The sequence below is a fragment of the Chionomys nivalis genome, chromosome 9 (assembly GCF_950005125.1).
Source record: "Chionomys nivalis chromosome 9, mChiNiv1.1, whole genome shotgun sequence".
NCBI classification, from domain to species: domain Eukaryota; kingdom Metazoa; phylum Chordata; class Mammalia; order Rodentia; family Cricetidae; genus Chionomys; species Chionomys nivalis.
The window spans coordinates 29,441,518-29,457,822 of record NC_080094.1 but is presented as its reverse complement, the minus strand read 5'-3'; the positions used below and the strand labels follow the sequence as shown (position 1 = coordinate 29,457,822).

Genomic DNA, 16,305 nt, shown 5'->3' with positions numbered 1-16,305 from the left:
TCCAGTGCACTAGTTTTGAGTGTTGTTGAGAATCTATTAGGAAAAAAAAAAGCTTTGAATGTATCTTGTTTCCTAAACTTTGATATGTTGTCTTGAATTATTTTTTCGCTTTGTGATAGTAGTACTTTAAATTCATATATTCCTTTGGCCTAAAAATACAGTGAGAGGGCTCAGTGGGTAAAGGCCTCAGCAACCAAGCCTGACAAACCTGATTTATATCCCCATGGTGGAAGAGGAACACTAATCCTTCTACTTATCATCTGACCTTACACACATACATACATGCAAATAAATAAATAAATGTCATATCTTTAAAAAAAGTCAGTAAGAGACTTACACGGTGGCTTACATTTGTAATCTCAGAATTGAGATGGGTGAGGCAGAAGAATTTGAGTTCAGGGCCTACCAGGGCTGCTTAGACTCTGTCTCAAAAACAAACAAGCCATTTTTCCCCTCCCCCAAACAAAATATTTTGTGTTATGGTGCCAATACTAAGCAGAGTGAGCCTGCATTTTAGTATCTTTTCAACTATCGAAGGTAAGTGTTTACTATAGTTTTTTAAATTTGTTTTTGGGTTTTTGTTTGTTTGTTTTTCACTTGTGGGTGTTCAGTTTAATGATGGGAAAACTTTTAAAAACTGTGATTAAACATAGTACAAACTTAAACTACCCAAATTGGCAGGCTTCATTTAACAACAGGTCTCCAGTGATTTGGAAACGTAAGAGGATTGTTGCCACGGTGGTACCTACTAAGAAATACCTTGGCTTATAAGTTACCTCAGTTTATAACAACTAACTAGGTTTTATTATTTTGTTTTTGTTTTTGTTTTTGTTTTTTTTTTTTTTTTTTTGGTTTTTCGAGACAGGGTTTCTCTGTGGTTGTGGAGCCTGTCCTGGAACTAGCTCTTGTAGACCAGGCTGGTCTCGAACTCCAGAGATCCGCCTGCCTCTGCCTCCCAAGTGCTGGGATTAAAGGCGTGCGCCACCACCGCCCGGCTGTTTTTGTTTTTTGAGACAAGGTTTCACTGTGTTGTGTAGCCCTGGCCGTCCTGGAACTCACCCTGTACATCAGGCTGACCTTAAACTCACAGAGATACACCTGCCTCTGCCTCCCAGTTCTGGAATTAAAGGCATGCACTACCATTGCCTGGCTGTAGCCACCAGCTATTATTTATTTGTTTGTTTGTTTGTTTTGCTTTTATGGGACAGGGTTCTGCTATGTAGCTTTGGCTGTCCTGGAGCTTCCTAAGCAGACCTGGTTGGCCTCAAATTCATAGAATCTGCCTGCTTCTGCCCCCAGAGTGTTGGAAATATAAGTGTGCACCACCATACCTGTCCTAACTACTAAAAGTGATAGTGGACCAACTTTAGCATTTCCCTCTCACATTTCAGAAACATTTTGTCAGATAACTTTCAGTTTGCTTATATTTGTAAGTTAATATAATTAACATAAAAACGATTGCTTTGTGGTAAATACAGGTGTTTCTGCCATAGACAGAGTGATACTACATACCTACACTGTTTAATTGTTCTTTCTCTTTAAATTTTATTACTGTTGATTTTTATCATAAAAATTATCTTTGAACAAAAATATTAGTGATTATGTTGAACAAAAATAAAAATTGTATGTTTTATACTGTGGCTTTATCTTCCAACCTTTTTTATAAAACTAAAACGTAAAGTTAATCTTGACTTGTGAACTTTGCACATACATCCCAGCATTGATGATCCTTGATCAGAACCCATTACCATATTACCCATCTGTCTGCAGAGGCCGGAAAAGACTATTCTTGTGTGTTCTTAGAACAGTTCTTGTGAATCAGAATTTGTTTGTACTGGTAATAACCCGTTCCTCACTCTGACTTTGAATCACATGCAGCATGTTGTATTAGAGCTCTGGTTTCACCCACTATCTCTAAAGAGTAGCTTTGGCCTTTCTAGGTCGCCAGGAGCTGTTGTCTTTGAACTGTTACACAAGAATAATTACTTTTCATTTTTGTTGTTTTGTTTTTAAGAAGGCTTGTTGTAAGTGGTGAGTAAAGAGAGGATGGATTCAGATGAATAACTAGCTCTAAGAATGAGTCCATCACCAAATGATCCCAACTTCAGGCTTTTATGCCTAAGATTTTCTCTTCATGTAGAAGTGAAATTCATATGCTGATATTGTTATAGTGATGCTGGCCAGCCTTAGTGAATACAAAATTTTACTAAATTCTTCCTATCATCATCTGTGGCCCCAAGGTTTCTAGTGTTAAAGTACACAGGAACGTTTTGCTTCTTTTTATTTTTCTCCTGATTATAAAATAAAAGTTGAATGTGAATACTGAGAAAGTTCCATTTTAAATGGTGATTATTGCCTTTAGAAATATCTTTGCTACATTGCTGATGTGACAGGTTTTAATTAAGTTATGATTTAATGCCTTCTACCTGTTGTTGTATATCTAAAGTTAAAATAGGCACTTGAAGACAATTAAAACATGTCCTTCAACTAGTAATCTGGGACAGCAAACTGGTTTATAATAGCTGTTGAATCTGCGTTCCCATGTAAACTGTACACCAAATGCCAGTCAGCCCATGCCAATTAGTGCTCATGTTGCTAGGTCACCATGGTCAATTGAAAACTGCATCAATAGAACTTGAAAAGGTTTCTTCACGATCAGACCTTCTGACATATTGAGCAGAATAATGGATGGGAAAAAACAGCCAAATTCCCTACCCTGGATTCAAAATACTCAGCAGTAAGAATTCACTTGCAACCTGCAATTAACTAGAAAGAATAGAATCTAAGAACGAGTCTGGACATCTTGAAAATAAAGCCTCTTTCTCTTACTTGTACATGTTTACTCTTTTGGACAGCTTCATAAATGTAGCCTGCCAGCTTGCCAGGATCTAGAGCTTCAAATGATAAAAAGAAACTTTATATTTACAACTTTATATATACAAAAATATTTTGTATAAATTAATCACCTAACTTTAAACATCCTCATTTAAAAAAATTATTATTTTTGTGTGTGTGCACACTAATGTGGCAGGGTGTGTGTTTCACAGTGCATACATGAAGGTTTCAGCTTGGATCCTGGGTATTGAACTTGGGTCATCAGACTTGTAAGACATGCACTTGGACCATCTGAGCCATCTCATTATCTCTAAACACCCCGTTTAATAAGTTGTGGTGCTTTATGAAATGCAGTACACTGCTCTGGTTACAAGAGACATAAAGGCCACCATATTGCATATTCTATATAACAAATCTAGGCAAATTGGGTTGTCCTAAAATTTGGAGGAGACAACCTGCCTTTTTAGGCTTATGTTGTAAAGCAGGCTTCACTTCTGATATAATTATGTCTTTCTACAGAAGTGTCGGAGCTGAACCTCTGCTGCCATGGAACCGGATGCTCCAAACCCAAAATGCAGCTTTTCAGCCAAACCAGTACCAGATGCTGGCTGGGCCTGGAGGATATCCACCCAGACGTGATGATCGAGGAGGGAGACAGGTAATAAATACACGTGGGCTGTAGAGGAAAAGCAGCATATTGATCACTGCTAAGCTTCTTAGGACTTAATACTTTCTTACCAGTATTTCTGGAGAAAATATTAATAGAGTAGTTCAACTTTTGTCACTGTTAAAAATGCATCTAAGGGAAGTTCCTCACCTAAGTAGTTTATACATGGGCAATGCTCAAGAATCCCAGCCTACAAGTCCCCTTTATCATAGCACTCAGTAGTGATTAGCATGAGTCACAGTCACCAAAACACTTCTTTTTACCTCGGAGAATACCATTCTCTAATATAAGCTAGATCCTTCATTAACAAACGAGGACTGACTGGAAGCTGAAAAAATAAAAATTAAAAAACATCCTACCCGCTTACCGGTTCTTTATTCATCTTAGAATTCTTATCTGAGTCATCATTGAGTCCCTCTTGTGGAAGCAAATCTTTCTTTGATGATTTTCTACACATTTTTATACTAAATGCAAAGTGCCATGTGATTCTAATGAACACTACAATTTATAGAGAAATTGAGATGATACTAGCTTTTTTTGTTTTGTTTTTTAAATTCCACCCAGTCTTAGCAACATTTAAGGCTAGGATCTACTTAACATATTTTCTCCTAGCAATTTGATACCCTGGACAGAATTTATACACACTTTAATCTAACCCGTGGTAGAGAACAGGATTGGGATGATGCAACTCAGAGAGCTTAGTGTTCCTGGAACTGGGCACCTGCAGTGATGTGAAGGGGTTTTAAGTTTTAAATTGTATGCCTGCTGTTGCCTCTGGGCCTTTTGCAGTGCTTTGTGTATTGATTTTCTAATTGTGCCCCTCTTTAATTTAAGATCTCTGACATATAAGGAAAACTTGTCTGTTTCAACCTTACAAGAAAGTAGTCACCTTAATTGCTTATAATTAATTCCTTTCGAGAAAATTTTGTTACAATTCATTAAAATCGTTTTGTAGAATTTTACTTTTAATTTGTCCACCCAACATCTTTGAAAAATCACATCAGGAAATTGCTGCTCTGTGCTACTGGGGTTTAGATGGCACTGGTCAATTAAAATAACAGCATTTTTTAAATGAAGACGTTTAGAACTGAAGAAACCTTGGAGAACGCCATGTCCAGTCACTTCATTTTGCAGGTCAGGAACTGAAAGCCTGTAACCTCGTAGTTTGGAGCAGAGCGGGGGACACTGAACCCCAGTTCATCTTCTTGCCTCTGCAAAAGGCCAAGGAGATTCTTCTTTTCAAGGAACTCTGCTGTTAGAAGAGGTGGAATTCTTCACTGAGAAGATAAATAAACAAGTTGGAAGACTTTTTTAGAAAATATACTCATTCTTTTCAGTCTTATTTCTACTTAGTTTTTTTTTAAATCACAACTAATAAAGTTACAATATGTTATTACAGAGAGTCATGCCCATACCTTCATTTCTTTTAGTGACATTGATATGTCTAAACAAAGATCTCTCATACTATACAGTATCAACTGCTTAAGTGACAAAATGGAACCCTGGGGTCCTAAATAGAAATTTTTTATTTCTTTTGTAATCAAACCCAGAACCACACTCACTTCACAAATGCTCTTACCACTGAGATATATTCCCAACCATACAAATTATTAAATTATTTATGTATAGAAACGTTTTTGCAAGTGTAATTATGTAATAACTTTATTACTTAATGTTTTTCATTGAACAAAAAATATATTCCTAAATAATTGGTCTTTAGGCCTCAGTAAATCTCTTCCTTTCCTTAAATAAGCGACTTTTCTACCAAGCGCTCAGAATGGTAGGAAATTTGTAAAGCACTGTCTCTACAGCATGCATAATACCTGTGCAGGCTCAGACCAGACACAATCCCAGCATGGAGAGGGGAGGCTGGACACAGTCCTTAGTTAAGGACCTACTGGCAGCTGATAGGCACTGGGAGAGAGGGAAAGTAGTGGTGGTTTTTGTTGTTGCTGCTCTTTGTTTGCTTTAAGGGTGTGGATTCTGGTGGGTTGACCAGTCTTCAGTGAAGGCCACATAGCCAGAGTATATGGGCAGCACAAACTATACTTGATGGGTTTAAAAAAAAAAAAAAAGACACAACGTTGAGTGGTTTGAGAGGAGTAGGGGAAGGGGATGAATATGATCAAAATACGTTGTTTGAAAATTTTAAAGAACTAATAAAAATGTAAAAAAAAAACTCACTGTACATATTTACAAGAAACATCTCATTGTTCTTTTGTATTGTAGGGAATTTCTTAGATGTGGTTATTAATGCCTGTTGGGTATTCATTCAGCCTTTGTGTGTCTTCAGCTTTGTAACAAGCTATATTAGAGCTGTAGGCTTAGAGCACATACTTACAAAGACTTCCCATTCCTGTGTGATGTACCTTAAACAATCTACTTCTTCAGGATGTGCTTTTCCACAGAGATGTAAGGTGATTAGGCATATTAATCCGGAAGATAAACTTTTTTTTGTTTACTTTCAGGGATATCCCAGAGATGGAAGGAAATACCCTTTGCCACCACCCTCAGGAAGATACAGTTGGAATTAGGCTTTTGTAAAGCTTTCCCAAATCATTTCACTATTATATACTTCTATGCTATTTGTGGAAAGATTTCTTTCTCAAGTAGTAGTTTTTAATAAAACTACTGTACTTTGTGTATTTCTTTTAACTGTGTGTATATTTTTACTGATCTGATCTCACTGTTTTATGTTGCTTTCCAGAGATGTGTATTGCATAATACAGTGTGTCTGAATTTATTATAGCTTGTAAACACATTTGATGAAATTAGGAGTCCTGGGTTTTCATTATGGTTAAAATTCAAACCAGCTCTGTGCTGATTTTGACAGACATGAATAATTAGGTATGGACATTTGAACTGCACATTCAGCAGACTAGAGCATATGTTGCTCAGAATTTCTTTGGAAGCATTTCATTAAAGTACTTGTCTTATAGAAATTTGTGGACTTTAGTAAAAAAAAATAAAAATAAAGCTAAACTTTAAAGCTCTGGTTACTTGTGTTCTTTATTTCAGCTGAAAATCTTAAATGCCTTTTTTGTTAAGTCAACTTTTACAGAAAACAGTTGCTACAATTAGATATCAAAAGCAAGTCGGGGCAAAGATTTGAAAAGGATATAGTCACCACTTCAACAGAAGCATTTATTAGCATGTTAATAACACATCTTTAATTATTTACAATTTTACAAGTCATACTTGTTTTCTGGTTTTAAGGACTTCTAAAAGTTTAGGGACCATCTAAAACTTTCAAGCTGAAATTTTAATTTACAACTAAAGAATCTATACTTAGCATATTTAAAATGGAATTTCACAGCAGAATTGAGTTTGAACTCTTCATTTGAGCACAGTAAGACTCTAAATGTGTGTGCATTTCACACACAGCATTTTCATTTAATTACCAAAACAAACGTAAGAGAGGACACCAGCCTGTAACTGAGGCTTTGTCTCAGTTTTTCTATCATAGCCTAAGCTTGTAAAGTAAGATTTCTCTTTGACCTTCTGACTTAGGATGTTTTTGCTTTAATACACAGCTAAAGCACACTTGTTAATCTTCGCTTATGTGGGGGAAATCCACCTTATCTTTGACTAGACAGGCATTTTGAAGCTGTTGAGTCCATTGCTGATGCTGTGAAGGCAGCAGGATCCTTTTGTTAAAACAGAGTCTCCATTAGGAATTGTCGGCCTTTGTATGTTACCCTCACTCCACATAGTAATGAATCCTACTACTAATTTCTCTCATTTTCCAAATATTAAAGCTGTCTAGTCCTCTAAATAAAGTACTGTGTATTCCAAAGGGAGCATGTATCTTACTATATATAGTTTCATGGGCACACCAAATCCACACTAATTCTTTTTATTTACCCAGTTCCTTGGTTTTGGTTTAGTTTTTAAATTCTGTTTTGACTAACAGATCCTGAAGAAGTCTAAGCAGAAGGCCTAATGAGTTAGCTGACACTAGGTTCCCTCTTTTGAAACAGGTGTGTCCTGAGAACATCTGCCCAGCTCCTGAATGCTCTTCCTCCTCCCCAACTCTTACTGAGTTGTAACCATGTTAGAATAGAAAAATATCGTTATTTCATTTAAAGTGCTGTTTAAATCTTTCAAGTGGGATATTTACAGCTGTAAATTTCCATCTAAGTCCTCGTGTTTTAGGCAACAGGCTAGTTTTGTTACTTGTATTCCATTATGTTACCTTTAAGGCACCTTTTTTTCAGGGTCTCATTAAATTGTGTTAAGTCAGTGCCTGTAGACATCTCCTAAGAGAACCTAGTAAGGAGCAAGCAACTTCCTTATCCCTACAGTACCAAGAGGGTGATGTAAAAGTACAAAGCCACCTTTGAATCAGTATTAGATTGCCTTTTAGCTTTTCAAAGGCAAACGGTATGATGACCGGTAGGTTAATTTCCTTGCAAAGACATGGGACAACATAACAGGGCTGGCCAGTTGTAGGGATCCACCTACCTCTGGATGGAGGTCAGATGCTCAGGTCTGGCTAGGATGAAGAGTTAGGACACAAGTATTTCACAGTTGAGCCTGAGCTGGTAGCAGTGCCCGGGAGCAGCAGGTTGGCAGGGCTAAGGAGAGTTAGCTACCCCTCATAGTCAAAGTGGCCTCTCTGTGGAATCTGGAAGCTGCAATCATTGGCCCCAGGGTTCTGACGCCCCACAGTCTCAAGGATCTCAAAGCCTGGCCAGGAGCAGGCAAACTGGCAGTGTTGAGTAGGGTGGGTGTGGGGAATTTCAGACCTCCCACCTTGGGAGCCTTGTAGCATCATCTCCACTCCCTGGATGCAGTCTCAACCTGCAGTTCCATCCTTTCAATTCTCCAGGCAAGTGCACTGAACCTGTAAGAAAATCGGAAACAGCCCCCACCTCTGCCCCAGGTTTCTGTTTAAAATTCAAAGTCTTGATTGTTAACTAAATTTAGCTGTGCCTAGAAATCTAAAATCTGGACATTTTCCAGAGTTAATTTGTCCCCAAAGGCCACAGAGTGGCTTTGCATCACTATATTCTCAAGACTTCATGTTCACTCTAAAAGGGTCAGAAAGCTAAGGTGCCATCAACTGTATTCCTGGTGACTGACCATTTCTAACCAGGAAAAAGGTCAAAGAACAAATGAAATAACAAGTGGCCAATTCTTGAAATATGCATCCTTCATTCAGCATTGATTCCAATAGATGTGGCTGCTTTTCTATACTCTGTTTATGGAACTGGGGTAAAAGAACAGCATACTTTTAATTTGTATTCACTGCTGCAAAATTGTGCACTTTTAGCCTAAACAGTATTAATGGTTTTTTTTTTTTTTTTTAGAAGCTACCTTAATACTGAGGTTACAGTTTCTTTTCTTTCTTTTTTTTTTTTTTTTTTTGGAACAGCATTTTATTCCATTTCAGATAAACATTCTAAAGCAAAACTAAACAAAACCAAAAGCCCTCTGTCAGAAACTTGCATCACTATTAAAATTAGAAAAAGCATTCTGGAGATCACAGAAAAATCTCCATACTCATTGGAGGGAAGAGCTCTAGGTGACATGTGGATATGGTTCCCCAGTCTAGATTTCTGAAATTTCACCAGATACTCACCAATTCTCACTAACAGTAAAGAGGTGTCTTATGTTTTACAAATGTATACAAGTTCTCTGTCTCTCTGGGCTTGTGGATAGCAAAAACAGTGTTATTTAAAAAAAAAAAAAGCCTAAATTCAAATAACATACAGGGGTTCACCACGATACTCTGGTATTAAATGGCAGGGGAATATTGTCTGTGCTTTTATCTGAACTGGAATTTATATTGCCATCACATAATGCATTACTTTCTCTTATGCACAAGTTGATATCTAAAAATCAAATCTATACATCTTTATATAATTATGGTCCAGAAATTCATTTTTAGAGCCATTATTGTTCACTGTGGAAGGTGTGTGCATTTAGTGAGCAGGATTGAGTCTCTGATTTGCTTTAAATTGAAAGTAAACAGCTACTAGCAGAATGGAGTTTGAACACATCTGTGTTGATTAACTACTTGTTCTGACCTTTAGATTGTGGTTCTAAGCAAAGCCTTAAATAGGACAACTGGGTTACACTCCCATCCTTGCATATACAAAACATCCTTCTTGTGTCCTTCAAAATTGAACACTCTCATACTTCAATTTACATCCTAATGAAGATTACATGGAAGTAACCTGCAATCCCTGCCGTTACTCCCTGCAACTTTCATTCTGCATTTTGGTTTCCATGCTTCTGCTGGAAAAGATGTTAGATCCCAAAATGTATTGCAAAATGCCACGTCTGCAGAGTTAGCATTTCTGAAACCCGGTTTTGCTATGGCCTCTGCTCAACTTAGAGAGGGCTTTGTTCCACCCAGCCCCTGCTTCAGTTCTCCCTCTTGGTTGTGGAGACACTTATCCTCCTCTTCAGTTAATGAGTTTCACCTAGTCTAGCCGTTTGTATTTTTATAAAAGATTTGTGAAGCACCAACTGCAAAAGAAGAAAAAGGCTCTTGCTTTGCATTAATCAGAAAGTGGAATTCTATAGTAAAAACATTTCTTTCAATGTTTCAGGAATCAAACCTTTTCCTAATGTCAGGATGTGCTCAGTAAGTCTCTGGTGTAGAATGTTAAGCCCTCTGCAGCAATTACCTCAAGCTTGGGGTTTTTACTACTTCAGAGAATGCTGACTGGAAAAAGATATGGCTACAGTAAATATACTTTCAGAAAATGGTGAATGGAAAAAGACTGTTTGCTCCTGGTGACATTATTTTCAGTAGAGTTCATTTAATTTAAAGGATTCTTTGTTCTGGAAATAAGTTATCTAGGAAAAAAAACTGTTATAGATTTATTTTCCTGAGGTATCACTGGATGCCCATGGACCATAAAGCTATTGTTTTTGTAAGTGTTGATCTGTAAAAATAAAATAAAAAAGCAAGCTGTGTGTATTTTTAAAACATGTTTTTAGAGGTAATATAGTCAAACTGATGAAAACAAAGCACTCAATCGCAGCACATCAGTGATAGCTTCACCCGCGAGATTAGCGCTGACTTCTGAAGTCAGTCTGCTAATAATGCAGAAACTCATGCTGGGAGTTTTTTCTGAATGTTTATCACATCATTTTTTGACTAATTTGTCTATTGAAATGCTTTAAAATTAAATCTCATCCTCCGAAAATGCACATTGGTGCTTTGATAAGACAATCTCTGCTCCATAGTCCCTTCCCTTTTCTTGCAGTAAAAGGAATTAGAGTTTTTATTTTTTAAAGGAGGATTTACTTTATGAAGTACGTTTTGGAGAAAGTTCAAGTTTGACTTCTATGTACTTTCCTATAAATTTACTTTAAATTTTCCAGAAAAAAAATGTTCAAGCCATAAAAGGAAATCGAATGTTTCAGTCTCAAATTTGTTCTAAAAACTCAAATGCAGAAGAGGTTTGGGGTCTCTAGTGACCTCTGTTTTGTTTGAAAGTACGTTTTGCCCATTTTACTTAACTTCCATTAACTATACGTTTACACTATTCAGTCAGCTTTAATTTCCTCCATTATGATTATTTTAATATTGAATAAATGAGCTGTGTTTGCCACACTCTGCCAAAAGGAAAAAGAAAAAATCCCTACACCACTTAAGAAAAAGAAATGACCCCTTAACTTTTAGAAAAAAGTACTTATTTTTTAAAAGTTATATTTAAATATCCATTTGAAGTATTGGAAATATAAATTGGCATATTAAAGAGTAAATACATTTCTCTGTACAATAAAATTGGTACAACTCAAGTTCTAAATATTATGGAAAAGTATAATCTTAATTTTCTGTATATCTTGATTACAATTATTGACATGTTTTAAAATAGACCGATAGTAAGTAATATTGGCAATTTTACTTGTTTGTTTTAGTACTTTGTCGAGGAGTTCAAATTCAGGCAAAAATACTTTAAAGTGAATAAATACCATGTTTATAGAAGGAGATGCTATGTTCATCAGTTAATTTGGAAAGACCAGATTCTATATAAAAATTATTTTACAACGCTTTTTATGATGAGCTTCATCTTGGGGATGGGGTTGTGGTCCTCTAGAAAAAAATAGTTACTCAGTTGTCTAATAATGAACATGATATTTTAAAATCAGCATTTAATGTAAAAACAGTAACGATCCATATAATTAGTATTTCGATTCTTTTTATTCCATTGCTCTATTTTACCCAAATGGCAGTAATTCCTCGGCAATCATGTTGCTGTGTATATGATCCACTTTGGGCTACAATTCAATTTACTTTCAATCAAGCATTAACGAAATTGCACTTAGGGGAGGGGCTTTGCAAATTAATCTCCCAAAATAAATTCCACCTCAAGGATTCATCGTGAAAGCTGGTTGATTTATAGAGATACAAACACCAACAAAAGTTTCCAACTTCTAAAACTCTGAGAGCTTTGGTTAGGAACGTTGTGAATGTGGATCCCGTCAGTTCTTCACATAACTTAGAAACTTCCGAAAGAAGGGAAATCACCACCGCAAAGTGTGGTGTCACATTATTCGGTCCTGGGCTGAAGCCTTCTCCCACCCCCAGCCAAGAGGTTCAAAGCAGCCTGACCCTCTCCGCGACTCCTTCGTCCTCATCTCCATGCACTAAAGGCTCAGCTTCTGTACATTTTCCCCCATCCGTTCTTGCAGTTTCTTGGCAGATCCTGCCAGTCGCAGGCAGACCCCCGGGGCTCATCACCACGTCCTGCCATAGAGCAGGTTGGCGCCGAGGACGCCTCCGCCGTAGTCCCCGGTAGCCGCGTCCAGAGCCGCTAAGCCACCCCCGGGACCATGCAGCGCGGGCGGACTGGGCGACAGCTCCTCCAGCTCCGGGCCGGGCGTCGGGGCCTGCGGCTGCTGGCCTCCCTGGCCAGGCGTCGGGGTGCCCGCGCCGTTCTGGCACGGCTTGCCGTCCTTCACTAGCACGGGTACGGCCACGCGGCGCGGCGACGGCGGCGGCGGAGGCGGCGGGGGGCCCAGGCCGCCCTCCTGTTGCAGCTGCTGCGCCGCCTTGTCCTTGGCTTGCCGCTTCATCTTGTAGCGATGGTTCTGGAACCAGATCTTGACCTGCGTGGGCGTCAGGTGGATCATGCTGGCCAGGTGCTCGCGCTCGGGCGCCGACAGGTACTTCTGCTGCTTGAAGCGCCGCTCCAGCTCGTAGACCTGCGCTTGCGAGAAGAGCACTCGGCGCTTCCTTCGCGGCGCGGCCGCGTGCAGTGGCGCGAGCGACTTGGCGGCGTCCGCGATGCCGGTCAGCGAACCCATGCCGGCCACGTTCACGCCCGCCGACGGCCCCATGAACCTGGAGACTGGGGAGGGGGCCCAAGAAGGACGGCCGGTGAGCCCCGGGCCCGCGGGCACCGCTCCCGCCGTCGCCCCCCTCGCTTTGCGGGACGGCACCGGTCCCCCGACTGCCTCGCAGGTCCCCATGAGCGCCGCGGCCCGCGCCCCGCACCCTCCGCGCGCCCAGGGGCCCGGCCAGCCCCGCGTGCCCCGGGGGGCTCCCAGGAACCCCCGCGCGCCCCAGGCCGTCCCACGCGTCTCCGGCCGTGACCCAGAACCCCTCACGAGCCCTAGGCCGCGTCCCAAGACCCCCCGCGCGCCGGCCCTCGGGCGCCGCTGACTGGAACGCCAGCACCCCGGCGCCTCAGCTGTGGCGGGAAAAGCCCGCGCCGCCCGCTCGCCCTCAGTCCCGCGCTTCTGGCCCCGCTCACTTGACGAGTAGCGCGGGTCCGTGTTGGCGCCGTACCAGCCGGTGGCCGCGGCTGCCGCGCCGCCCCGCATGCCGTCCGTGTAGGCGGGCAGCTCACCCATGTTGCCCAGGCCGCCGTTGCAGTAGCTGCCCATGGCGCTGTGCGGGAACTGCGAGACGCCCGGCGGCATGTGGTAAGTAGCGGCCGCCGCCGCCGCCGCTGCCGCCGCCGCCGCCGCCGCGGCCGCGTTGTGTCCCGCCATGGCGTGGGCCGGCTGCATGCCCGCCACGGCCGCAGCCTGCGAGGAGGGGCCGGGCGGCGGCGCGCGGTAGGCGGCGGCCCCCAGGGGCGTCCCCAGACCGGGCGGCGCGCCGTCCATGACGCCGCCGAACTTCTTATAGGTCTCCTCGATGGGGCTCAGGATGTCGGACACGGAGAAGGGCGTCGTGTGCTTGGGGCTCAACGACATGGCTCGGCGGACGGCCAGGTAGGGGGGCCCGGGACGAGCGCGGGCGGGCGGGACGCGGCGGCAGCTCGTCGCCGCCACCTCGGCCCGGCGGCAGCGCCAGTGGTGAGCTGTCCGCGGCGCGGCGAGCCCCCGAGCTGCGGGATCTCGGGTTTATTTTAGTCCAGCGCCAGGTTTACGACAGACTCGGGGGGCGGAGCAACATCTCCAACGAGCAAACAATGGTCATTGACATCTTTTTCTCTCACCCCCCTTCCCCATAACGGAGGCAAAAAAGGTAAAGGGCCAGTTGGATGTTTCTTGAAAAGATCACTCCCCTTTGCGATCTTCATCCTTCGCACTTCTGCCTGGGTTACCTTCGCCCTCGAGAAATAGAAACTCCGAGGCCAGTTAAAGACGTCACTCTTGTTTCATTCAGACTGGGAGTTTTCCTAAAGTGACTTTGTAACAAACTTCAGTGTAACGTCGAGGATGAGGGGGGACGACCAGCTGTAAAGTTTGGGAGGGGGATGGTTTGTAGGGCTCACCTCCTTTCCAGCTACTAGCCCCTCACTGGCTCCATCATCTAAAGTGTTAAAAAAAAAAAAGGCTCTTGGGTCCCACCATAAGAGCGCATAAAGAGAAGAGGTACAATGACCGTCCTCTGCCATTGTAGGGCTCCCTAATTTATGCATCGTTAGATCCTTTAAAGCATCATTTTGTAGGCAACCCAACGGACACTTCCAAATTAGCTCAAAGTATCCAAACCCAAAGAAGAGAGACAACACACAGAGAGATACTGGCTAACAGAGATGCTGGCTTGTAAGTACGCTCTTCCTACTCTCAGGATGGAAATTGAACAAGAGAAAGTGTATTTGCTAAAAATGTTTCATATTTAATTTGCACCTCCATTGCCGCTGCCTTTCCTTTGTTCACGTCCCCAGAATCTGATTTAAGATTTCTTCTTCTGTCTCTACCCAGAGAGGGAGAGGGAGATGGAGAGGGAGAGGAAGGGAGGGAAGGAGAGACAGAGACAGAGACAGAGACAGAGAGAGAGAGGAGAGTGAGAAAGATTGATTTTACTTGTTTGTAATGGATCTTTTTGGTGGTGGTGAGAAAATAATCTGTTTAAGAAATATGAAAATGGAGAAGGATGCAAAAAGCAGGTAAAAATGGCAGCTCCTCTTGAAATATGCAAACCTGTAAGCTGGTTTTCAAAAATTGTCATCTCTTGGTTTACAAATGTTCTTAAATGACAAAGAACTTACACCTTATGAACTTACACCAAATGCTGAACAAGACAAAAGACAAAGAAGTGTGCTGGCATGGGTAAAATTTGAAAACATGAAGAAGAGAAGGAAACAAGCACAGTTTTTAAAGTTTTCCTGGAAGCTGGAGTAGAAGAAAAAAAGCATGTTTCTTAAGCAAGATTTTATTGTGTCTAATAACAAAAGGATAACTACCAAAGTTTAACCTGGCAGCATGTGTCTGTGTCTTGAAGATCTGAACAGTTCAGCATTATCTTTTTCTTGGTTTCAGCCCTGTGGGTTGAATGTTCTTGGTGATTTTGTCTTATTATTTTAATCAGCAATTGTGTTCATTTCAGTACACTTTTGCGAAGAATCTGCCCTTAGTAGGGAGAAAAGGACCATATGATCACTCATAGAAAGAAAGTACCAACCAGAGGGGTGGTTAATATTTTGAAACACTTACTGTGGTACAAAATGCCAGGCTCTACCAGCTGTTTACAGTCATCAGTTATTGTCTTAACAAGATTGGTGTTTCTACAGTCCAGTATGATGCTACCTTTACAGGTTTTCCTTGAACTTGAGTCACTTGAGCTTGCACTGGAACTGCTTCCTTATATTTCTAAGACTAATGATATACAAAGAAGTCAGGGAGAATGAGGGAGGGAAGGAGAGAGAGAGAGAGAGAGAGAGAGAGAGAGAGAGAGAGAGAGAGAGAGAGAGAGAGATATCTCAAATGCTGGGATCCTTTTACAATGTGGGTTTTAAACTTTGTTTTACTTTAAATTGTATTGCTTACTACTTAATAGATTAAAGCAACAGAAAGTAATCTTAAACTTTAATCAGCAATGAGATAAGTAAATATAGTTGTCATAGTATCTAAATATGAAAGTCTCAAGCAAACCATTATGGTTTACAAGTTTAGACACCTTTAAAAAATAAAGAAAAAAATTACTGTAACTTCATGTTGATGAGTTGTCCAAGCTGGAAAAAGTAGTTATAGTTTTTTCAGATAAATGTTACTCTGTTTTCAAATTATAGATTTTATCTCATGATGTTTTATTTGTAGAACTTCAGTATGGCGATTTTATAGGTAGCTGTACTATATTTTGCTGCTTAGTTTATCCGTTCACTCACATGTGAGAGTTTCTCATCTTTAAAAAAAAAATAAAACAAAACAGAGTCTCTGCCAAAATTCACTTTTTGACTGCTTAGGAGCATCATAAGCCAAGTAGAATTCCTTTTCTGGACATGAACGGTTCTGAAAGAAAAAGAATATTTTAAAATCTTCAACATTTTTTTTGAATCAGTTATTTGTATCTTACCCTAGACATTTAAAACCTTTAAAATGTAAGTGCTATTTGTGTGTGCAGATGAGTTCGATAATAGAATCTGGAGAATGTATACATGTAT

The 16,305-nt window shown here is 40.9% G+C and overlaps 2 protein-coding genes across 3 annotated transcripts in view; one reads left to right on the top strand and one right to left on the bottom strand.

Moving 5' to 3' along the window:
• Xrn2 (5'-3' exoribonuclease 2) overlaps window positions 1–6,485 on the top strand; it is a 70,770-nt gene extending 64,285 nt beyond the window's left edge. For both annotated transcript variants that reach the window (XM_057781203.1, XM_057781204.1), the window contains 2 exons: window positions 3,355–3,493; window positions 5,971–6,485. In XM_057781203.1, the coding sequence (XP_057637186.1) occupies window positions 3,355–3,493; window positions 5,971–6,036 (205 nt within the window). In that variant the 3' untranslated portion in view covers window positions 6,037–6,485. The remainder of the gene's footprint in view (window positions 1–3,354; window positions 3,494–5,970) is intronic.
• A 5,717-nt stretch (window positions 6,486–12,202) lies between these two features.
• Window positions 12,203–13,681, bottom strand: Nkx2-4 (NK2 homeobox 4). The gene is made up of 2 exons (XM_057781954.1): window positions 13,222–13,681; window positions 12,203–12,816 (listed from the first exon to the last, which is right to left on the bottom strand). Exons 1-2 carry the CDS (start codon window positions 13,667–13,669, stop codon window positions 12,203–12,205), a joined length of 1,062 nt encoding a protein of 353 aa, XP_057637937.1. The 5' UTR covers window positions 13,670–13,681.
• Window positions 13,682–16,305: the final 2,624 nt, after the last annotated feature.